This window comes from Pyrus communis, chromosome 5, assembly GCF_041283825.1.
Source record: "Pyrus communis isolate YQ-2024b chromosome 5, ASM4128382v1, whole genome shotgun sequence".
In the NCBI taxonomy this organism is placed as follows: Eukaryota; Viridiplantae; Streptophyta; class Magnoliopsida; order Rosales; family Rosaceae; genus Pyrus; species Pyrus communis.
In genome coordinates, this window is record NC_142569.1 from 18,146,647 (window position 1) to 18,170,906 (window position 24,260).

The window sequence follows — 24,260 nt, forward strand, 5'->3', positions numbered from 1 at the left end:
AAACTCAAAACACAAAAGAAACAATACTTACAAAGGCCGAAGAGACTTCCTGTGGAGGAATGGGAGGGTCTTCGTCCTGCGGGTGGATCGGTGACTCAGCCGTGGCCTCAGGATCGACCATGGGTCTCTTGCCACGTTCCGCCGCAGTAGGACGTGGTCGAGCGGTCACCTCGACTACAGGAGGAGGATGGACGGGAGGAGAGTTGACTGGTCGACGGCGGCGTTGCAGCGGGACTTCGTCACTCTCGCTCTCGACATCCTGAACAAAAAGAGAACAGTTAGCATTACGATCAGAAACCTAAGGAAGCAAGTGAAAACAGAATTATACCTCCAAAACGACCGGTGGAGACAAGGGTGCCTCAGGTGCCGCGACCGACTCCGAAGCTAGAGCGGGTGCGGCGTTTGGATCTGCCGGGGAAACGGCTGGAGGATTCGAGGTTGGGGAGGCCGCGGCTGCCGGCACAGATGGAGAGCCGGCGGGAGCAGGCGTCCCAGTAGTATCACTGGGAACGACATGAATTTCCCGGTCGCCCTTCTTCACCAATTTCTTGACACGTTTAGAAGGGCGAGGGGTCTCCTCCGCAGGCTCGGCCTCTCGGTGGGGGCGCTTGGAAGGCACCGTTCGCTCGGTGACAAGGATTGCCTTCTTGGGCACTAGCTTCTTCGCCTTTGGCACCGCAGCGACTACTTCGACCGCTTTCGACCCACGACCCCCTGGAGCAAAGTAATTAATAACAGGGACGAGAAATAAAACAAAAGGAGGAAAGAAACGGAAATACTACCTTGGGCCGACTCCTTAGGGTGAGTCGAGGATGCTGATCTGGGCCGATCGCCGAAGATTTTCTTTACCAGATCTTCGGCCGGGGCGCCGAAGAAGTCTCCGGTATATTCCTCCCACCAATCCCCGAAGGTGTCAGTTCCCAAAGACTCAGGAACCGTCGGCCGAAGCCGAAATTTCTTGCACTTCTCCTGGAACTCCTGGTCTGACGTCTTGCATTCCCTTTCAGAGGAACCAGTAAGACGTCCCCGACTTAGGAGCGACCGAGAGGCGAGCAGGGGGACTGGACAGCCTTGAAGATAGCCGAGCTGCCGGGCGAGAAAATGAGGGTGATAAACCTCCCAGCTGGCTCGGCGAGCATCGCAACCAAGAGGAAGGTCGCGAGCCAAGACAAACGACCCCCAGCGCTGGCGGATGCCCGCATCCTCAGACTCGGCCCATGCTGCCGTAGGGAGTCTAAGCGAGGATGGGTACTCCTGGCGCCGGCACACCAAGAACTCGTCATCCGAGAGGACGTCGAGGCTGAGGAAGTGTTTGAAAACCTCGGCTGCCCGGTGAGGTGGCGCTGGTCGAGAGGCCAGTTGAAGGCCGAGGGCGGCCGTTCGCTGGAAGGCAGGAACCTCCGGTCGAAGGGTGGAGAAGTAGACCTGCAACCAGAGTTGGAACACCCAGAGGGGTCCGTTCTGGTGCGGGTCGATCTTGCCAATGGTCGCCTCGGCCAGGCAGCGGTAGAGGTTGGCGAGGATGGCTGGACTGAGCGCCAGCAAGCGACCATTAGCCAGTGCCTGGGCCACCGGCATATTCTCCACCAGGCATTTATTTGACCTGGTACAACAGATGAATTTGTTGTACCAGTAGAAGAGGAAGGCCTCGTGCTCTCCCTTCCTAAGACCTTCTTCGCCTCGGCCGGCGAAGTGAAGAATGAGCGTGTTATAGTTGAAGAAATTCTTGTGCAGCTTCTGAACTTCTTCCCTTGAGGGCTTCCGGTCGTCCCGGCTTAGCGTCTCGACGGCCCTTTCGTCGAATAGTGCCTTCAGGTCGAGAGGAGAAGGGTATCTGGAAAGGGCAGCGTCAATAGGAAGGCCGGTCGGGGAAGTCCCAAGGATGGCCGAGACGTCAAGGATTGTGGGGCCGAGTGGGCCGAAAGGCAGGATCATGGTGTTGGTGGCCGAACACCATAGACTCAGGGCCGCCATAAGCAGCTCCTTATCCATGGCGACCTCCATGGTCGACAGGATGATGGCATCATAAATACCCAAAGCCTTCCATTCCTTGGAGAAGAATGTGCTCATCCGGTCGACCCAGGCAGCCCAAGCCGCAGTAGTCGACGGCCAGGCTCCCTGAGGCCGCGCCAGAGTCCATTTCGACCAGTCGAACCCCTGCAGCAGGGGTGTTAGGCACTGTTCCTTGAGCAGGTTAGTGACAGACGACGGCACTGTGTCTCTGAAAAGGGGACCCAGAATTTGGTGGGTCGTGGCCATGTCTTCTTCAAATCGTAGCGTCTTGACGGCGCTCCGGTCGACGAAATCCTTGCACTTGTTGATCTCATCAGAGAACTTTGAAATGAAGGAGGCCATTTGTGGAGAAGAGATGTTTCTGGAAAAAGAAGGTATTGCAGAAGAACTGGAAGGTTTGATTTGAACGAACAAGGATGAGGAATTTGAGATTTTAGAATTTCTGAAAGCGTAAAAGGCAAATGGCAGAAATATGGGTATTTATAGGCCTTTCAGGATGAATATCAAACGTCTGGGATTCAAAAGGCACTGGTTCAAATTGGGGGGAAATTTAACCGGGAAAGGCTCAATCATTTCGGATATTTTGGGAAACTGCGAAGAGGGGATCGAGGAGTCGAAAATCCAGGACGCACGATTGCGTGCGACGCCAGTTTTAAGGCATTAATAAGGATGAGACGTTTCAGTTAGCGCACGGTTTCGAGGCCCACGATTGAAAGTTTTAAGAGCGGCGGAGAATCGACACGTGGCCACGCTTTGGGGGCAGCAAGAAAAGTGCAATCATGCTTCATAAATGCGCAGGAATAACGGTCATTAAGTTCAAAAAAGCAATAAACGTTTTCGCTTCTTCAAGGTCGAGGCCCGACCAAGAGCTAACAGTCGGCGACCTCAGAAGCGAGGGGGCAATGTTTGGGCCCGAAATATTATTGCTGGGCCGAGCAGCAGGATGTGCTCGGCCCAAGGAGATGATAAATACTATGGGCCGAATAATAAGGCCCGGGCCAGCTGGCAGGGTCGGCCAAATCCCATCAGAGGTAATCCGGATAAATAGAAAGGTCGAGGAAATCCTGATGCAATTAGGATTCTCGACCAGCAAGGAATGAAGTCCCGAAAAGAAGGAAAATTCAGAATCCCAGTAGGAGTAGGATTGTTCGAGGAAGAGGCGAATTGGGAAAAGGACTCCCGATCCAAATCGGAGTCAGATTCAAGGAATGGGGGACTATAAATACAAGAAATCATGCAACAGAAAAGGATCTTCAGAATCAGCATACAATTGCCCTGCGCAAAACCTCTCAAACACCTTGAGTTTTTTCCTTTTCTTTTCCTGCCGACACACCTTCAGTTTGGATAAACAGCACTGTGGAAGCGCCCGGCGAGCACCTTCAGTTTGGATAAACAGCACTGCTGCCGCAGAATCAGCCGACCGAGAAGCACCTTCAGTTTGGATAAACAGCACTGCGTCGAGGTCGACCGATTATCTATCCAAGTCTCGGTTGAGAAAGGTTTTCGAACCTTTGTTGGCAGAGGTCACCTTGCTAAGCTTTCTCGGCATAGTTAGGTGTTACGAATCGCATTGCTCGGCGTACAGGACGCCGAGTGGTTTTATGATTGGATACTCGCAAGTAGGTTTCAGGGTTCGGCATTCCGACGGCCGAACTACGTTTACCATCAAGACATACATCACGTTCGAGTACCTGTGCCCATACACCTTGGTCTCGATTCGACGTGCTTATACTCTCACGAATATAATCACGGTGACCGAATCGGGCTCCGACGATTATTGAACTCCGCAGAATTGGCAGCCTTGTCTTCAGGCTGTAGAACTCAGAGACCGAGAGCGTTCCTTCCTCGGTCGCAATCGCAAGATACAGAAGTCAACGACGCGCTCCAAGCGACATCAACAAATTGTACTCCTCGGCCGAGCTCGGCCGACGAGTTGGCACGCCCCGCATTCAACCGAAGGACGTAGTTAGCTTACTAGTTGCTCGGCCTGCGCGCCACGTAGGTCTTGTAATTATTAGGGTCAACAATATTTAATTTCTCACATATAAGATATTTCAACACCATTAACCATATTGCCATTGGTAGAGTTTAAACAAGCCTAACTATTACATAAAACCTAGCTTTGAGTATAGTCAGCTTAAAATTGAACACCCGGACGCGTTTCCTAAAGGGTGAATTTGGTGGCAAAGGACAGAAAAAATTTGTTGGTTCACACTTTGTAGGTTGTATGGCGGGATTTTATGTGTCACAGGTTCATATTGCAAGTTGTGCACGTTGTGGGTAGTCACACAACTCATATCATGATTCGTGGGTAAACTTTGGCTGGCCTGTCGAAAGGTATCTGATCTGACCGCTTTGCATTTTACACTATACATATTCATTACTTGATTGACTAGTAATTTGTCGATGATGGCTACTTTGACTAAGTGATATATGATTCATGTAAACAATGAGTTTGGGTCATTTTCACTCTGATTTCCCGTCATTTCCATGTCAAAAATTCTGGCCGAACTTGCGGTGACTTTTCTTTTTGTTTGTGCTGATAATTCAAAATGTCGACTTCAGAAATGAAAACATACAAGCCAACACAGGGCAGTGATTGGTAGAGCAGTGGAATTTAAGAGCCTTTTCTCATTAGGATTTTGTAGGAGGTGCCGTGCAGGTTGATGCATTTCATATGATCATGCTAGGTGCTCACAGTTTCTAAATTTATTCTTGTGTTAGAAAATCGATTGCTTGCATTTCTTTGCCCTAAACCCCAAAAAACTCTCGACTTTTATAACTAGAGTTCGCAACCAGCATAAGGAGTCTTTTATGTCTCATTTGTCAATGAAAGAAACATAGCGGTTGCATGTGTGCGTTAAGTTACTTGTCCAAGACAATATGCTAGTTTTCTTTCATTGAAGTTCAAACCGCTTTCATAAACCCTAGTAGTTAATAAATCAAAATATCATTTTGTCAAAAACTAAAAATAAAAGGGCCTCAACGTTCTTTTCTCTCAGAATTGATGCTAATAGGAGAGAGGGGAAAGAGCAAATTTAATTTGCAAATTGCAACACATCCAAGTTTTTCATATACGCACCAGCCGCAATACGTTTATTATCATCCTTAAAGTACAGATTCATGCTACATTGAACGCTCGAGGCTCAAACCCACTCCCTTAAACTTCAGATAATTCTAACCACTTGCAAATCGTATGTAAGATTTGTTTTTCTTTTTTGGCACAACCTCGATGGTGGGTATTGTTCAACGTCGGAAAGAGAAGTGCCACTAAACCAATTTAGTATACATAAAACTTGAACATAAACTATGGGACCTTTGTTCACATCATTAGTACCATTCTAATATTGCAAAAATTGTTAATTAACAGTGTGTAGGACACTGGCGTTTGTAATTCTTCTAAAAAGTTCTTTTTGGTCATGAGAACAAGATCGAACGTTTGACCTATCTTACTCCGAAATGTGCAACAATAGGAATTTATAATTATAACTACAATTGTAGAGAATTAGCTGTCCTACTTAACGAAAATGGTAGATTTGTCTATCCAACTATAAATGTTCTTTTGCATTTTATTTTTTTCCGTAAGAAATGTTTGAATTTATTTGTTTAGTAAGCTTGATTGTTCTCTGCCGGTGTGGTAATGCAGTATTTACAATTTGTTTGCGAAGTAAAGCATTGTTCCTCGACGACTCTATGCACCAACCAATTTGTTCTACAAAAGTGTGCCACATTAAATTAAAGTGCATTGAGTGTATAATCTGAGCTATATTTTCGGACTCAAAACTACTCTACGTTTCGTACACCAAAGTACGAAACTGCCCCCAGTGCATTGACCAAATAACATGGCTGCACTCATCATCAAAATCAAGTGACGTCTTTGAAAAATAGATTTTTTTTCTTCTTGTCATATATTATTTCAGTCAGTTATCTTTGAATTGTTACTTATTATAATATAATAAGATAGTTTATTTAGGGAATATAATAATTATTATTAGAATCTTATTATAAGAACGTTATCATACTTTATGGTGCTACTGTATGACGTATCTATTCAAATTTTCAAAGCATTGCTTGAAATTTATAATCAAATTTATCCCACTGCAACATATAAGCAAATGGTTTTTTTCTTAAACTAAAAAAACATTAATCACGAAGAAGATACACAATAAATCTTATTAAAGCCTAAATATGAAATTATAATAACAAAAGGTAAAGCTTGTAAACCAAATACAAGATTGATTATAAGAAATGTCTTATCGAGGTAAAGTCATCTACTACTCTAATTCGTGTTCTATATTTTTAACTTAAGTCATTAATTTTTATACAATTGCCACTTAATACTACAGTATAATGGTATTCTTCTTCACTGATAAGTGAGAGATCTTAGGTTCGATTCTTGCCAAAAGACGAATTTGAACAACATTATTGCTAGCCCATTGTGAGGCTAAGCTCATCCCCCTTTCTCTTAGTGTAGATGATATCGTATATTAAAAAAAATAAAAAATTTCATACAACTTGGTTTGACACCCTTAATAGTTAGAAAAACTTTTCTTGTTAAGCTATGTTCACTTTCCATTAAAAAAATTATTATCATTTCTTAATCCCAAATTTCCAATTTTTTTTTATGCAAAGAAATTCATTAAAGCACGAAACCTCTACTACAACCCTTCACAATCATTATTGAACATTCACATAATTAGGGTCGATGCTCTGAGTTGGTGAGTCTGCTTGATTATGTCCACAGGCAGGGTGAAATTCCTCATATCCTCTCTAGGCCTAGAAGGGGTGGATAACCGTACTTTGCCACCAGTTGTTCACTTAAAAAAAAAAAAAAAAAAAAAAAAAAAAAAAACATTCACATAATTAACATGTGATCCTAATTGTCACTTAGTACTACGATCTAATGATATTCCTTTTCACTTAGAAGTAAAATGTCTTAGGTTCGAATCTTGGGAATAGTGAATTCGAAACCAAATTAGGTTACCCATTATGTGGCTTAGCCGAACTTCCCCTCTCCTTAATGTAAAAAAATATCAATGTACTAAAAAAAAAATGTGATCCTAATTTCAAACATTTGAAAAATAAAATGCTTGCCAAAAAATGTGGACTTGGAAATTCCAATAAGTGTGCACATCTGTATCCAAAACTAACAAGTGAAAGTCATACGGAATGGCAAATCGGTGATTATCTCACACACCAGGACCATTCTACAGCACACCATATAGATTGACTCGATAAAAACCTAGTGAGAGATAGCAGACACAGAGAGAGAGCCTGCATCAAGCTCCAATTCCCAAGCCAGCAACAAAAGCTCACCTCCTCCTGCTCCTTCTTCTTCCTAGATCTCTCTCGATACTGAATCATCATTAAGCTTTATAATTAATCAAGGTTAGTCATATTAATCAAGATCATCATGACGAACCAGTTGGAGAGCTTGGTGGAGTCGATCAAATCGAAAGTCCGAGCGCTGAAGAAGAAGTCGAAGAAACCGTACATAAAGATGGACAAAAGCTCCAGCGTGAAGGTCGAGATCCGCAGCAAAAAGGCACGCAAGCTCATCGACAAAACCCTCAAGGCCGCCGACCGTCCCGGCAAGCGCCCCATTCCTTAATTTTCCAATTAACTTATCATGTTATGATTCCAAATAATTACATTTCTAGCTTCTACCATTTACCATGTATTTGTTTTGTGTAAATCTCTTCATTACAAAAGAAAAAAAGGGGGTAGGATCGGAGATAGGTAGGCTGATTGGTGAATTGGGTTGTTTCTGGGTGAAGTTTTTATTTTTTTGTATAAGTTTTTGGTTTGGCTGCCGATTCTGTGTTTTGTAACCGTTTCGGATTGTCTTCGATTTCAAATCAAATGAACAATATTTGGTTTATGGTTTTGTCTTCAAATCTAATGAGCAATTGTTACTAGTGCCTGTTTTGCTGAAATTTTGAAAGTGAATGACGTGCCAAAGACTTTCGGCTTTTATTTTTTCAACTTTTAGAATTTTAATCATTCAAAGGGATTCGAGCATCACTCGAGACTCCTTTAGGGGGATCGAAGGTTGCTCGAAAGAGACAGATGAAAGTTGTTAATGGGTTAAATAATGAGTTCAATGATTTCTAATCTTCTAATGCATAAAAGAGAAAGATGACACTTCCATGACTATTTACCAAAAAAGAGTATTTGATGATTGCTTAATCGTAATGTAATATACGCCAAATAAGATTTTACTGCGGGCCCCTACTAAAATATATGGGGCCTGGAGGGATTCGAACTTGGACTTCTTTGAACTTTAAGAAGAGATAAAAAAAGTACAACTACCAATAGCTAATTGGTGTTTACACCTGCTTGTTGGGTTTGCTTCGACATTTATGTGTTTCTTTTAACAAAGATAATATTTACACTAAGGAAGTGGGGAAGTGAGCTAAATCTTGTATTGGGTTTGCCATAATAATGTAGTTCAAATTCGCCTTTAGCGAGAATTAAATCCAAGACTTTTCACTTACAAGTGAAAATGAATACTACTAACTCGTAGTACTAAGTGGTGCATCAACATTTATGTTAAAAACTTTTAGAAGTGGTTTGGAATTGGATAGTTAGTTGTTAGGGGAAAAAGATTTGATAGGGATTAAACCCGCAACAGAATGCATAGACATAATTGATTTTTGCCACAACGATAAAACCCCATTTACAAATTAATATATTACCCAGTATCCAATAAGTTAAACACAATTTCATTAGAGAATTGTTACTAGCATTCCAAAAATCTCATTCTACACTTTTCATAAGTGTTTTTTTTTTTTCCTAATTATAGTAAGTTTGGAGTGCCAAATGAGATTTTTAGATTGTCAATAACAATTCTCTTCCATTATATATTAATCATTTGGAAGAGCTTCAAGGTCTCTTAACCGGACTCAGTGGATCTATGATGAGGAAAACCATGGAGTTAAAAAAATAAAATAAAAAACCAAACAAATCACACGTGAAAAGTGCGCTTCACTACAAAATTTTGCTTGGTAAGAATGTTGTGGACGCGAATAAACAAAACTTGTTCTAAAAGTCAATAGCTTGCGTTCTATCTACAATGTACAGTAAACCCATCCCAAATTTCAAATATTTGCAAGTTCAATTCCAACGTAATTAATTAAAGAATAGCATACAGATATTCTCTAGATCCTCCGGAATATCGTATAATCCTAACATTTTAATTTTGTAATTTTTAGTTAGTTACAAATACAAAAATCAAGATTTAAAACAGCTAAAAATGCAATATTTAAGATATAAAACAGTTAAAAATGGAAAGAAAAAAAAAATTGCAGCATAGATAGAACCTTTCCCAGATTGAGTTGAGTTTATCATTAGAAAAATGGGAAAGAGCAGCTTTTTGCCGTGGCTAGCAAGTCAACTGTTTTGATTATTTGACCGACTAATAATTTTGAGTTAATAACCAATTAGCCCCTAAAATCACATGCATCATTAAATTAAAGTAAAATAATGACTTCTGATCCAATAATTTATAAGTCAAAGTTATTCACAGGCATGTAATTCTTTCATGAAGTGAATATATAATGCGTCGTGTTGTCCCTGAGAAGCCCTGAAGACTTGATAAGTTACACATGTCTTCTTAGCGGAATTGTCAAGCGCTAGTACTTTCATTTACTTATTTATGGTCTTCTAAGCCTCAAAAGGAGGATTGTTGTGGTGAAATCACCAATTGGTCCATTTTTTAAAGAAAAAGACTTTTAAGTTATAATCAAGTTTTTGAGTTAACCATATTTAACATCATCCAATTTTATATGGTTGTGAGCATTATCAATACTTGAAAGCGGTGATAAAAAAATGCACTCACTTATCCTTCACTAAATTTATGACGTGGTTTGACCCAAAACAAAAACAAAAATCATTGATGATGTGGCAACAATGAGACATGCTTGTGAGTTGATGGTGAAGCCATGATTTCATGACATGGAGTGAACATAGTCAAAATGTGCGTTATCCTACTCAAAATTATTGCTTGGAGTTCCAGACTGGAGTTGAGACGGGTGGTTTCTTGGGTAATTTGATTTGGACTTGAAAGCAACTCGTAAAAAGTCATTCTGAATTGTGATCCTTCGAACAAGTGGCAGGCGAACAAAAAACTTGACCAAATGGCTAGAACTGTTAGGAACCAATCTAATGGAATCACAGTCCAAATCAATGAAAATTTCAACGAGATTTAACATATTCTCAAGATTTAAATTTTCAAACGAGCCGGCGAAGTCAAAGAATTGGAGGTTTGGTGCATTAATCTTAAGGTGGCTAATTCCGCTACATGTTCTCAAAGTTAATCTCTCAAGAAGAGAACAGCAATCAATCAGAGCTTGCAATACATCTTGGGCAATTGTAACTTCACGAATACAAAGGTTCTTCAAACTCCTGAAGCCTTTGAATGTGGAAGGAGGTTTAAGTAAACAATTATATAACGTCAAACTGACCAAATCCTGACAAGAATAAAAACATGAAGGCATCTTGTAGGGATTCTTTCTCCAAACATCAAATATGAACTCCTTGATAGTATTTCTTGATAGATGAAGAATCCATCGAACAATATGACCAGTTGCTATAGGAACTTCACAAGCTTGAATGTGTGTATGGAAAGTTTTAATTTTTCAAGTTATTAATTTTTTAACATAAGTATTTCACATAATTTTTTAACATAAGCTTGAACAGTATAAGTTAAGGAAAGTTTTATTTTTTCAAGTTATTAATTTTTTAACATAAGTATTTCACCACTTACATAATAACACGTAATGTATCATTTCATGTTTCGAGCACACTGAAAAATCTCTAAAAAGGAGCCAATTAGGATTTGAAATGTGGGGAAGTTTCGGAGTCTAGGGTTTAGGAATATCAATAGGGGAGAACGGATATAAAAAGCCTAACTTCATTCCAACCTCATCCTATTTGTTGTTCATTTTCACGCACCCCATTTTATTTTACATGGACAAATTTTTAATTATTTAATAGTTTTTTTTTAAGATATATATGGTAGTGATTTTCTCATTACTCATTATATAAGAATAATTTTTATGACATGGATATATTTTCATATGGCATTCTGTGTCAATGAAATAAAGATATTTGAATAAATACTTACATATTTCTTTATTTCATTGGTACGAGACGCTATTTTCGTAGTGTACTTGTGACATGTAACTCATTCTCCTATTTTAACACCCCACCTAAAAAACTACTAAATAATTAAAAGGACGAATGAGAAGTAAAATTAAGTGTAAAAATCACTACTTATTTTGTGTGTGTGTGTGTATATATATACACACACACATATATATATTGGTACAGGTGATATTGGAGGAAGGAGGTTCATATTCAACACTTCGAATGTCGCAGCTCTATTAACTCTACTAAATATGTTTTGGACTTATAGACTTAGCTTTGACTTGAATAAAAATAAAAACATAGAGATTTCTATGTCAATTATCTTGGAGGATGATGTTGCCCAAAGGACTCGTTGGTGAGTTTGATTCATATCTGTATATATAAAGCTACTGGTCCCTTTTAGGGTCACGGCTTCACCAAAAAAAATTGAACAAAAATGCCCAAGACAAAAAAAATTAAAAGCAAACCAAAATAATGCAGGGTATTTGAGGAAAAAAAAAATAATGCAGGATATTTTTGTCATATAAACAGTATTTTGTATATATTAATATGTTTTGTACAGTTTTTTATTTTTTATTTTTCATAATTAGTACCTCAAAATGGGTTAGTAATAATGTGATTCAATCAGTTGTTTGTTAAATATATTTTTTTTTAAACACGTTCAAAATATTTTAAGAGGTGTGTAGTGCCGGTTATAAAAAAGGTATTTCACACGCGCATAATAATGTGATTCAATTAGTTGTCAAATGATTTTTTTTTTTTTTGAACAAACGTTATTATCTACACTAAGGGGAATAGGGGTGGGTCTAGCCTCACAGTGGACTATCAATAATATGATTCAATCAGTTGTTTATTAAATATTATTTTCTCTATTTTCAAACACGTTCAAAACATATTAAGAGAAACGTAACGCCGATTATAAAAAATAAAAAATAAAAAAAAATAAAAAAAAAGTCTTTTGCACGCACATAATAATGTGATTCAAATATTATTATCTACGCTAAGGGGATGAGGTGGGCTTAACATCACAATGAGCTAGCAATAATGTGATTCAATCAATTGTTTATTAAATATTTTTTTCTCCATTTTTAAACACGTTCAAAACATCTTAAGAAACGCATACCGCTGGTAATAAAAAAAACTTTTCGCACGCGCACAATAATGTGATTCAGTCAGTTGTTCATTAAATATTATTTTCTCTATTTTTAAACACTTAAGAGGCGTGTAGTGTCAGTTATAAAAAAGATATTTCGCACGTGCATAATAATATGATTCAATTAGTTGTCAAATAATAATAATAATTATTATTATTGAACAAACGATGTTATATATACTAAAGGGGAAGGAGTGAGTTTAACCTCATAATGGGCTAACAATAATGTGATTCAATTAGTTGTTTATTAAATATTATTTTCTCTATTTTTAATTTAAATTCAATATAATGTAGATGAAAATTGAAAGACCAATTTTATTATGTGGATTCATCTGTTTTGATTGGTTTATGAGGTGTTTCTTCTAGCATGGTCTCATATTATTCATTTGGTCAAAATATTTGACTTTCTTTTTGTCATAAAAAAAACTATTGAAACAATTCACACATATAAATGCATTTAAAATGTATAAGTTGTACGTAACACATCGTGATTCAAAAAATATCATTTGCACGCGCTTACGCATGCATAAAGGCTAGTAGATTAGAATGTGAGGACACACTCTTTTAATACCCATTCAAGTGCACACATGAATGCTTTTAAGTTTTAATCACTTGAGTTACTATCTAAAATATTGGAGAACTACACTTGGTTAAAATTTTCTCCAAATTTTCAATAAAACAAATGTAGAAGGATTGAGTTGGAATTAGGGGTGGGTTAAAAAAATAGAAAAAAAAAAATAAAAAACCTGAACCGAAACCGAAAAAAACCTAACCAAATAAAACAAAACCGAACTGAACCAAAATGTTCTGGGTTGGTTTCAATTTTAGTGGTTCAAAAATTGAACCAAACCGAACTTTTATTTATGTTGGATATTTATATTTTAAGCCCAATTTCAAGTCAATTATGAATATAGTTTTAGTCCCAAATACGTTGAAAACTTCAAGCCAAATAAAAATCCCAGAACCAGCTTGGTGGTTGTGGAGTTAGCACAAACCCAATCCAATCCGACAATAGAGACAAAGAGGAAGAGGGATCGAGAGCTCAGAAACTAAACAAAGGTATTTTAGAATGGCCAAATTGGATAAATGATCCATGTGGTCATAAGGTATTCGGAAGATAACCCCTGTGCTAAAAAAACTCGGATTTAAACCCATGTGGTGTACTTCGTTAGCAAATTTAGTTCAAAAGTGATTTTTCCGTTAACTATCTGTTAATACATGGGTAAAATTGTACTTTGACATGGGAAAATTACAGTCAACAGTAGTATCCAGCAAAAGCCACAGGCAATCCAACTCATCCATTGCGTAATCCTCCTAGCAATCCACAAACTCCTCTTTCCCCGAATCCTTCGTCACTTTGCCTTTATCTTCTGCCACCTGGTTATCACCGTCTGCCACCGATTTCGCCACCGGCCACGCCGACCCTAATTCCTGCAATTAAAACTGATAAACATGATGGCATCTCTTAGGGATTCCATCTCTAAACTTCAAGAACGAACTACTTGATAACACTTCTAGATTGATGAAGAATCCTTCGAACAACTGGACCAGTGGCTATAGGACCTTGATGGACAAGCTTGAATGTATGTAACGGGCCAACGTGAAGTTTGAGCACTTGATCAAGAAGTGCTCAAGGGTTGCAATGGGTTTAGTAAAAAAACACTGATTATCAAACACAAGATGTGGAAATGTTACCGTTTTGTACCTCCACTTGCTTGGTAAAACACTTGTCTTCCATGCCTCCTCCATGATGTTGAATTGTAAGTCTATAGCTGATTAGGAAATAAGCTGCGAAGCAATGTGTGTATTCACTTGAGTTAAAATACCAAGTGTGCAGCTATATAGTAGTAAGGCAACTAATGTCAGGTATAAAGATCCTAGCAACTAGCTAGATGAAGAGCTAAGATTGTTTTGTAATGTGAGAGAATCCACCTTGGATTCTAACGGTTATGTAAGCACCGAAAGTGTGAATTGTAGAGTGAGAGATGCAATTGAATATGCTCTGCTAGATTTTGCAGAGAGCAAGAATCCCTTCGAAAATTCTTCTATTGTTATCATTTCCATTCTCTGTTCTTCATTTGTTCATCTCATAAACAGATTTTAAAACTGAATCAAAACATGGCCTGAGAGCCAGGTTCGATCATTTGAATCTGGGCATAAAACTATAAATTCTCTGAGCTGAATCAAAGCTCACTTGAAGCTCGGTGAAGGTCGCCGAAGTTTTGTTACCATTTGAGAAGAGTAATCAACTCATTCGTACCAAAGATGTATGGATCTGGAGGCTCGGAAGTGAGAACTTCAATTTTCTCCGATGAGAACTATGAGTTCTGGAGAATCAAGATGGTGACGATCTTCAAATCACATGGGTTGCGGAATTTGGTTGAAAATGGAGTTATAACTCTCGATTAGAAGACGAAGAAAAAGGTTGAATGATCATTGGAGGATGAGGGAGATGATGAAATAGACGCTGTGTTGATGAAAGATGCAAAGGCTCTAGGAATTATTTAGAATGCAGTCTCCAACCAAATTTTCCCTCGAATTGCCAATGCTAAATCAACTAATATGGCATAGGATCTATTGTATGGAGAGTATCATGATGGCTATCAAGTGAGGTCTGTGAAACTGCAAAATCATAAATGTGAATTTGAATATGTTAGAATGCATGATGATGAAACTCTATCTGGATACCTTACTAGACTAAATGATTTGATTAATCAGATGAAATCATTTGGTGAAGTTCTTTCTAATGAAAGACTTGTGCATAAGGTTTTGATTAGTCTTAGTAAATCATATGATGTTATATGCCTGGTTATTGAGAATACAAAATGTTTAGAGACTGTAGAGTTGCAGAAGGTTATTGCAATTTTGAAAAGCTAAGAGCAACGGTTTGATTTTTACATTGTTGACATAACTGAGAGAGCTTTTGCCTCACTCTTTATGAATCCAAAAGAACAAAGTAAAAATGGTGCTTATTCTGGTTCATCCAGATTTCAGAAAAATCGAAATCCTAAAGGCAAGAAATGGAATCAACACCAAAGTTTCAATAGAGATCTTCTGTGAATAATTATTAGAATGTGAATTCATCTCAACCAATGAGTTAAGAGGTTTCAAAGCCTCAGTGCAAGGTGTGTTCTAAGTACCATTTTGGTGCGTGAGACACAAGGGAAAACCCAAATGCTTCAATTGTGATAAGTTTGGGCATTAGGCTAGAGAGTGTACTGCAATAAAGGTAGTGCAAAAGGCAAATAGTGCAAATCAAGTGGAAGTGTTTGGGAATCTGTTCTATGCCAACAATGTAACTACTGAGACTAAAGTAAAGGGAGAATGGTACATTGACAGTGATTGTAGCAACCATATGACAGGGAATGTGGAGTTGCTTGTTGATGTGAGAACAAACATTGTAGGCAAAGTTCAAATGCTAACTGGAGATCATGTAAATGTTGTAGGAATGGGATCTTTGGTTATTGACACAGATAAGGGCATAAAGTATGTTAGAGAAGTAATGTATCTTCCTGGTTTAAAACAAAACTTGCTCAATGTGGGTCAAATGGATGAACATGGATATTTCTTAGTGTTTGGTGGTGGAATGTGTAGTCTGCTTGATGGTCCATCACTGGATTGCTTGGTCATTAAAGTAAAGAAGAAAGTGAACAGATGTTATCCACTGACTCTATTACCTGAAAATCAAATTGGTTGAAAGCCAATGTCACTCATTCCATTGAGATTTGGCATAGGAGACTTGGACATCTACACTTTGGTGGCCTCAAGCAATTGAGAGATAAATATATAGTGCATGGTTTGCCTCAATTTGAAGATCATAGTGGTGTATGTGAAGGTTGTCAACATGGGAAACAACACAGAGAAGAGATTCCAAGAAATCAAGTTCTAAGAGCTAATGCTCCACATGAACTTATTCATGTTGATTTGTGTGGACCCATGAAAAATGATTCAATTGCTGGACATAAGTACTTCATGATCTTAGCAGAATGACTTGGGTTTATTTTATGAGATACAAATCTGATGCATTCAACCGTTTTAGAAAGTTCAAAGCACAGAATTGCAGAGTGGATTCAAGATTAAATGTTTGAGAAGTGATAGATGAGGGGAGTTCAAGTCATCTGAATTTGATCTGTTTTGTGAAAGAGAAGGGATACAAAGACAGTTCACTCTTGCATATACTCCACATCAAAATAAAGTAGTGGAGAGGAAGAATAAAACTGTGATTGAGATGGCAAAATCCATGTTGCATGAGAAGAGGATGCCATAATATTTATGGGCAGAAGCAGTTTATACATCAGTGTATATACTGAATAGGTGTCCCACAAATGCTTTGAATAATATCACACCTTTTGAAGCTTATTCTGGGAGAAAACCAGGTATTGTTCACTTGGATATTTGGTGCATGATGCTATTTGCATGTTCCAAGTGAACGCAGACTCAAAACTTGAGCCTAAAAGTTTCAAAGGAGTATTTGTGGGATATGCAACTTGTGAAAAAGGGTATAGGGTGTTTGATCCAATATCCAAGAAACTTATCTTGTCAAGAGACATTGTCTTTGATGAAGAAGCCGCTTGGAATTGGGAAGAGAATTCAGATCAACTTTCTCCCACTACTGGAAGATTTGCTTATGGTGATATTAGTGCTGAAAGAAATGAAAGTGTGGTGTTGTCTCTTGCATCACCTACATCACCTTCACCTAGAAGGGCTCTTAGTATTAGGGACTCTAGAACTCAGTTTAAGTCACTCACTTCAGGTGAATCTACAAGTACTTCAAGTCTGAATGAGAAGTACACTCAAGCATTTGATCATACACCATTGAAATGGAGGAAACTAGATAAGATGAGGTATTGGCTCAGTGTAATCTGTGTATCATGGATCCAAAGAAATATGAAGATGCTAAACAAGATGAGTCTTAGTTGAGAGCAATGGAGGATGAGTTGTTCATGATTGAGAAGAATGGTACCTGGAAGCTTGTTGATAGATCAACTGAAAAACCTGTCATAGGGGTTAAATGGGTCTACAAAACCAAGCTAAATCTTGATGGTTCAGTGTTGAAAAATAAAGCTAGGTTGGTTACAAAGGGCTATGCACAAAAGTTTAGATTGAATTACAATGAAATCTATGCCCCAGTTGTTGGGTTGGATACTATTAGGACTCTAATAACATTGGCTGCACAAAAGAGCTGGAAATTGTACCAGTTAGATGTGAATTCAGCTTTCTTGAATGAAGTATTATAAGAAAAGGTTTATGTTGAGCGCTTGAAGGATTTGTAATCAAAGGCAAGGAAGACAAGGTCTATAAGCTACACAAAACTCTTTATGGTCTAAAACAAGCACCAAGAGCCTGGTATGGAGAAATAGACACTTATTTCTTATAGTGTGGTTTTGAGAAGAGTTTGAGTGAACCAACATTGTACATAAGGGCAAGGGGAGTAGACATTTTGATTGTCTCTATATATGTGGACGATATAGTCTACACTGGCAGTTGTAAATCAATGCTAGAAGAGTTCAAGGAAGACATGAAGAAGAAGTATGATATGACAAATTTGGGACTTCTCCATCATTTTCTTGGGATGTCAGTAATTCAAACTAACTCAAGTATCTTCATTCACCAAAAGAAATATGCAAGTTCCTTGCTAAGCAAGTTTGGATTAAGTGAAGGAAAGTTTATGACAACTCATATTGTAGCAACTGAGAAGCTAATTAAAGATGATGGAAGTGGACCTGTGAGTAAGGAAATGTATAAAAGCATTGTGGGAAGTCTTTTATATCTCACTGCCCCAAGGCTGGACATAATGTAGGCAGCAAGTTTATTAGCTAGGTTTATGCACTGTCATACTAATAGACACTATGGAATTGCAAAAACGGTACTCAGGTACATCAAGGGGACCCTAGACTATGGTCTGGAATATGTGAAGGGAAGAAAAACTTGTTTAATTGGCTATTGTGATAGTGATTGGGGTGGTTCATTGGAGGACATCAAGAGTACATCAAGGTATGCGTTTTCTTTTGGCAATGGTGTGTTTTCTTGGGCTTCAGTTAAGCAAAATTGTGTTGCACTTTCAACTGTTGAGGCTGAATACATAAGTGCATTTGAAGCCACAGCTCAGGCAATATGGTTGAGGTTTGTTTTGGAGGATTTTGGAGAATTTCAAACTAAAGCAACCCCCCTTCATTGTAATAACTCTTCTGCCATTGCTATTACCAAGAACTCTATGTTTCATCAAAAGACCAACACATTGACAAGAGATATCATTTTATCAAAGATGCATTGCAGGAAGGCATCATTGACTTGGTGTATTGTCCCACAGAAGAGAAATTGGCAGACATCTTCACAAAGCCACTCGCAAAGGATCGATTTAGTCTTCTTAGAAGTATGCTTAGAGTGAAAGCAGCTTTAGACTTAAAGGGGAATGTTGAATTGTAAGTCTATAGCTGATTACGAAATAAGCTGTGTATCAATTTGTGTATTCACTTGAGTTAAAATACCAAGTGTGCCGCTATATACTAGTAAGGCAAGTAATGCCAGGTGTAAAGATCCTAGCAACTAGCTAGATGAAAGACTGAGATTGTTTTGTAATGAGAGAGAATCCATCTTGGATTCTAACGGTTATGTAAGCACTGAAAGTGAGAATTGTAGAGTGAGAGATGCAATTGAATATGCTTAGCTAGATTTTGCAAATGGCAAGAATCCCTTCGAAAATTCTTCCATTGTTATCCTTTCCATAATTTGTTCTTCATTTGTTCATCTCATAACCAAATTTTAAAATTGAATCACAACACATGGGCCAACGTGACAAAATTTGGTGTATAACATCACTTAATAAGTTGCTAAATCTATCCAACTCCGTCTTTCTTTTTGAAGAGGACTCAGATGGAGTTCCTTGCTTCATGAAAATCAAGATTCACTAAATACATCAAAATACATTTAGATTTGCCACATCGGAAAAAGTAACATTTAGATTTGCAAACCTGTTTAACCCATAAAAATTTTTATTGGACAATGAAAATGAAAATTGTTATGCACACCAAATTTGTCATCCTGCCCTACAGAGTATATAACTTATAACTCATAAACAAATTAGTCAATACAACATATTTAACATGGAAATAAGAAGTTATTTAGCCTTACTGTCTGCATAAATAGTCTATGTAATGTGACTTTTGTATGAATTGAATGCAAGTGACAAAGAAGACTTACCATATTCACGTCAAATTTATTTGCCAAATGAGTTTTCTTTTGCAAGTGCGCTACGAATGCATCAAAATCTTAGCTCACATCAACTGATTGTAGTAACGAAAACTGAGAATTTTCAGACATTTTGATGTGAAGGAGAAGAAAAGAGCAGACTTAGGGTTTGGTCTGATTATTGATTACTTAATTTCATTCCCGCTCTTTTTTTTTTGTCAATCATTCCCGCGTCTTCCAAACACCAAAAGATCATTATTTTAGTAAAAATGTTTCTGATTAACATAACTTTTTACTTTAGTTCTTGAAATTGAAAATTGATAGAAGTTGCCTACCGTAAATCATTTTGGTCATTCCGTGAAAAAATTTCGTTAAATTGAGGGTATTTTTGTTCAATCAACCCCTCCACTTCTTTTCCTTTTAACAAAAAAAATTTTCACAGAAGTACTAACATAATTGACGGTGGATAAACTCAGGGACCATTTCTATCAATTTTGAATATCAAAGATCAAAGTGAGGAGTTATGATGAATTTAGAGATCATTTTGGCTCAACAAAAATTATACAACGTTTATTTATATGTTTTTATACAAGTGGCACTATCTGGAGAAGTGTATTTGAATGCACAGATAAACGTTTTTGAGTTAAATCACTTGAGTTAAAAATCATTTACAATAGGTCGGACGTTGGAGAAGGGATAAAAGCTTAGAGTAAAATTTAACATTTGTTTCTAATCGGTGACCTTAGTTTAGATTTGTTTCATGAACTAAAAGTCCGTTAATTGAGATTTTGAATTTAACAAAACATGGACCATTAGTTTACTCTATAGAATTTTTTGTCAATTTTATTATGTGATTGAACATGTGACCCATAATGAAACGCATAATTGGCCCAGCATTTGTGCCTTAATTTAGATTTGATACAAAAACTCGCATATTGTGTCGTTTAGGTTGGTCATAAATATGTTTAGAATTGGATATGTTAGACCCACATGTGTGCATACTCGTAAAATATAAATTATGTAGTTCACTAATATTATAACACATGGGTTAATAAAACAACGTCAAAGTGCGACAATCATCCCAAAACATTTGTCCTTGTGCCATACCATTCCTTATTTGACTAGATTCTTGCAGCCATCTTCAAACTCTGGTTCAATTGGACAAATATAATTTCCACCCTGAGCAATTGTTGAGGAAAGCAGACAAACATACATATTAAAGATTAAAGACTATGAACAAACCACTTCCATTTCTGCGAGCAAGTTCTTTCAGCTACTGAAATTCATTGATGAATCATGGTCCCAAGTATATTATCTCGGCGTGAGCGGAGGCACGCCTGAACTGGAGCAACTCTTTCACAAGTTTGGAACAACCATTGACAGAAGACGGATTCACAGTCATCCTCTCGAGCACTGGTGAAGTTAAGAGCAGAGATCTGATGAAATCTAGTTGAGTTTTGGAATCAGAAAGTCCGGTTATTTTCACACGTTTCAGTTGGCTAAATTGGAAGTTCTGGATGTCATCAAACCAAGACTTCACTTCTTGCACAGCAGCCATGCCATAACCAGAGGCCTACAAACCATCTGTAGCATCAGAATCTTAAAAATGTGAAAAAAACTTATCTCCAAACAGAAACATATGCGGTAAAGTTGGTTTGCAATTTTTAATTCGGCAAAAGAATATACTTATATAGCATGGATCAATAGAACAGAACTCACTAGAACTTCGAGTACTTGTAGAGCAGGGGAGCTTCTTAGAAGGCATTGAACAGTTAAAACTTCATTCAGATGGCGGAAGTCAATGGTTATAGAAAGAAACCTCAGATATAGACAAGGTTGGGGCAGCTTTTGGGGCAAGGCACCAACAGCCAAATACTGCAGCACAACGGATGCAGAAAGCAGCAGAATCAATGAATATGTTCAAATACCCATTTCCATGTGTAAAAGAAGTATCCATTACCTCTAAAAAGCTACTCTGAATTGTGAGCCTCTGAATACAGGGCAGGCGATCAAGAAACTTGACCAAATGGCTAGAGCTGTGAGAAACCCATCTAAGGTCCTCATCGCAAAAATCAATGTCAACTTCAACAAGATTTAGTGTATTCTCAAGATTAACAGTCTCAAAAGAGCCTCCAAACACAAAGTATTGGAGATTTGGTGCGTCAACATTGAGGTGGGTAAAACCATCACATAGGCTCACAATCAATCTCTCAAGAAGAGGACATGAAACGATCAGATTATCAAACACGTCTTGAGCCATGGTAACCATACCAATAGAAAGGCTCTTCAAATTCCTGAAGCCTTTGAAGGTGGGAGGAGGCTTTAGCAAACAATTACGTATCTCCAAACAAACCAAATCTTGACATGAAAACAAACATGAAGGCAAATTATAGCAAACATCAATTTCCCAAAACTCAAGTATTAACTCTTTAATTGAGTTTCTTGACAGATGAAGAATCCATCGATCAAGAGCAGCAGCAGCTAGAGGAGGTACAAGGAAAAACCTTAAGCTGTGTATGGGGCCAATCTGAAGTAAGAGTACTTGATCAACAATGTTCTGAAAAGTTATGTGCTTTTGAGTCGAGAAGCACTGATTATCAAACACGAGGTGTGTAAGCAAAGCCGTTTTGTACCTCCACTTGCTTGATAAGACACTTGTCTTCACAGCCTCTTTAATGGGCAAACATGACAAAATTCGATCGATTGCATCACTTGGTAGGTTGCTAATTCTATCCAACTCCATCTTTCTCTTCAAACAGGTCTCGGATGGTTTTCCTTGCTTCAAGAAAATTAAGTATCAAAGAAGTCATTAACCTAACACAATGACACGTGGTGTCAAGACCATTTGTGTATCTAAGTGTCAAGAAAACAAAGTTCAAATTTCCACTTTGACAAGTAATGTCCAAATCTAATTCAGTCATGAGCAAAAGATAAATTTTCATATTCCGCTTTTACAAAAATGACAAGCATGAGCCTTGTAAGAGTCTAAAATACTTGCAACTTATATCCAGAGTGACAATGCGCGAGCCTTGTAAGAGTCTAGCGATGCAGACATATGAACGAATGTCCATTTCAAATGAGTCTGCTTTTGGGCATAAAATAACCTTCTAACTCTAGCACTTCAATCAGACTCGATTAAGTCTGAGATACGACAAGTCCGAAGAGGCAATCCTAGCGGCTCAAGCTAACTGCGAGCGCCCCATTGGCCTAAATTCCAACACTACCAAAACATAATTTCCATAGCCAACAACAAATAAAGCTGCGAGCTTTTTAAATTAGATACAGAAATGAAACCTTTGAGCTTAACTACAAGTTGAAATGTCCTACAACTTCAAAAATGAAACTGAAATCTTCGGCATTTAAACCCGAAATCCACCCGAGAAAACCCCAAATCCGCAAGCACAGCAAATTTCACAGATATAATTAATCAATCGAAGATTTGTGATTTGCATGGTAATGAATTGAAGGCAAATTAAACAGAAAACGAAAAGAAAAATTACCATAGTTGCTTCAACTTTGTGGGCAAAAGTGCAGATAGTGAGCCACATGAGTGTTCTCTTACAAGATGGCTGCGATTGTGGGAATGCGTTACATCAACTGATTGTGGTAAATTAGGGTTTGAATTTCAGGGCTGATTAATGATTGGGGAGAATATGACACGTCAATGCCCTCCCAATACGCGGGAACTTAGCTTCACTCCCGCCTCACAATAGGCGGGAACCTTAACTTCTTTTCAAGTTTTTTATGTTTTTATTTTTTTATTTTTTTATTTTTTTTATATAAGTAATATTAGGGGAGTGGGTAATTCACAACAACATATGTGATATAGGAATATGTTATAAAAGTGGATGACCCACGTGAAGAAATATGCAACATCTACCACTTCTTGACACCAACAAATGTTGAAGTTCTTGTTAGCCAACAAATATTGAAGGTGTGCTGCCTACTTTCACACTCATTGGCCTTAACAAAGAAGATATAGTTTCTTTATATAAAGGCCTATCAACTCACAAATAGAATAGAGAAGCATAGATACAATGTATTGTTTCCATTACTCTGTAATTTCAGTATGATAATGGAGAAGACTATTGCTTTTGTCCCGATGACGTAGGCACACTTACCGAATCTCGTAAAAATTGTATCTTATTTACTTTATGTTCAACTGCACACATACCATCTATTTCAAAACAGAATATCTTAATGTCACTGGATTTAATGCATAAGACCATAATGGAGATAGGCAAGATTCTTGCCCGAAACCATATAAATTCATGTGTGTTTCTTTTCTGCAGTGTGGTTGTTTAATTCATGCCTATATATTTCAAAGAGGATTCTAACTCTCTAACTCGTGCTTTTCGATCAGACACTTTCTCTCTCTCTAAAGATTCATAATACTATAGAAGGAAACCTTGAGCTTATCTAGAAGTTGAAAATTTACCTATTACTTAGAAAAATGAAACTGAAATGTGTGAGTTGTATTATTGGGAATTAAACACGACAACAACCATCAAATTTTATTCTACTAAGTGAGTCAGCTGTATAGATCTTAAAACTCTATTGCGCTCGATTTTGGATCAAGGTTTTCGTTAACTTCAAGTACTCTATATATTTTCTTGATGTTTCATTTAAAATCTTCATAGGTCGTTATTTAACTCTTCTGCCCTGAATCTTTGTCTTACTGAAAACAAGACTTCCATATTGGCTTCACTTTTGTTCAGAAAAATGCAGATAGAGCCAAATGAGTTTCCTAATTCAC

At 37.9% G+C, this 24,260-nt stretch overlaps 2 protein-coding genes across 5 annotated transcripts; one reads left to right on the forward strand and one right to left on the reverse strand.

Moving 5' to 3' along the window:
• Positions 1–7,248: 7,248 nt before the first annotated feature.
• LOC137721098 (uncharacterized) lies at positions 7,249–7,894 on the forward strand. The gene has a single exon (XM_068460216.2). It carries the CDS (start codon positions 7,427–7,429, stop codon positions 7,622–7,624), a length of 198 nt encoding a protein of 65 aa, XP_068316317.1. The 5' UTR covers positions 7,249–7,426; the 3' UTR covers positions 7,625–7,894.
• Positions 7,895–20,499: 12,605 nt separating this feature from the next.
• On the reverse strand, positions 20,500–23,150 carry LOC137727110 (F-box/FBD/LRR-repeat protein At1g13570). Of its 4 annotated transcripts, none has more exons than XM_068466046.2 (4): positions 23,005–23,150; positions 21,465–22,283; positions 21,224–21,379; positions 20,500–21,077 (listed from the first exon to the last, which is right to left on the reverse strand). In XM_068466046.2, the coding sequence occupies exons 1-4, from the start codon at positions 23,050–23,052 to the stop codon at positions 20,799–20,801; spliced, it is 1,302 nt and encodes a 433-aa protein (XP_068322147.2). In that variant the 5' UTR covers positions 23,053–23,150; the 3' UTR covers positions 20,500–20,798. The 4 variants fall into 4 exon arrangements, with proteins under 4 accessions (XP_068322147.2, XP_088550794.1, XP_088550795.1 ...); XM_088694668.1 differs by having other exon boundaries at positions 21,191–21,379; XM_088694669.1 differs by having other exon boundaries at positions 20,500–21,088; positions 21,191–21,379.
• Positions 23,151–24,260: the final 1,110 nt, after the last annotated feature.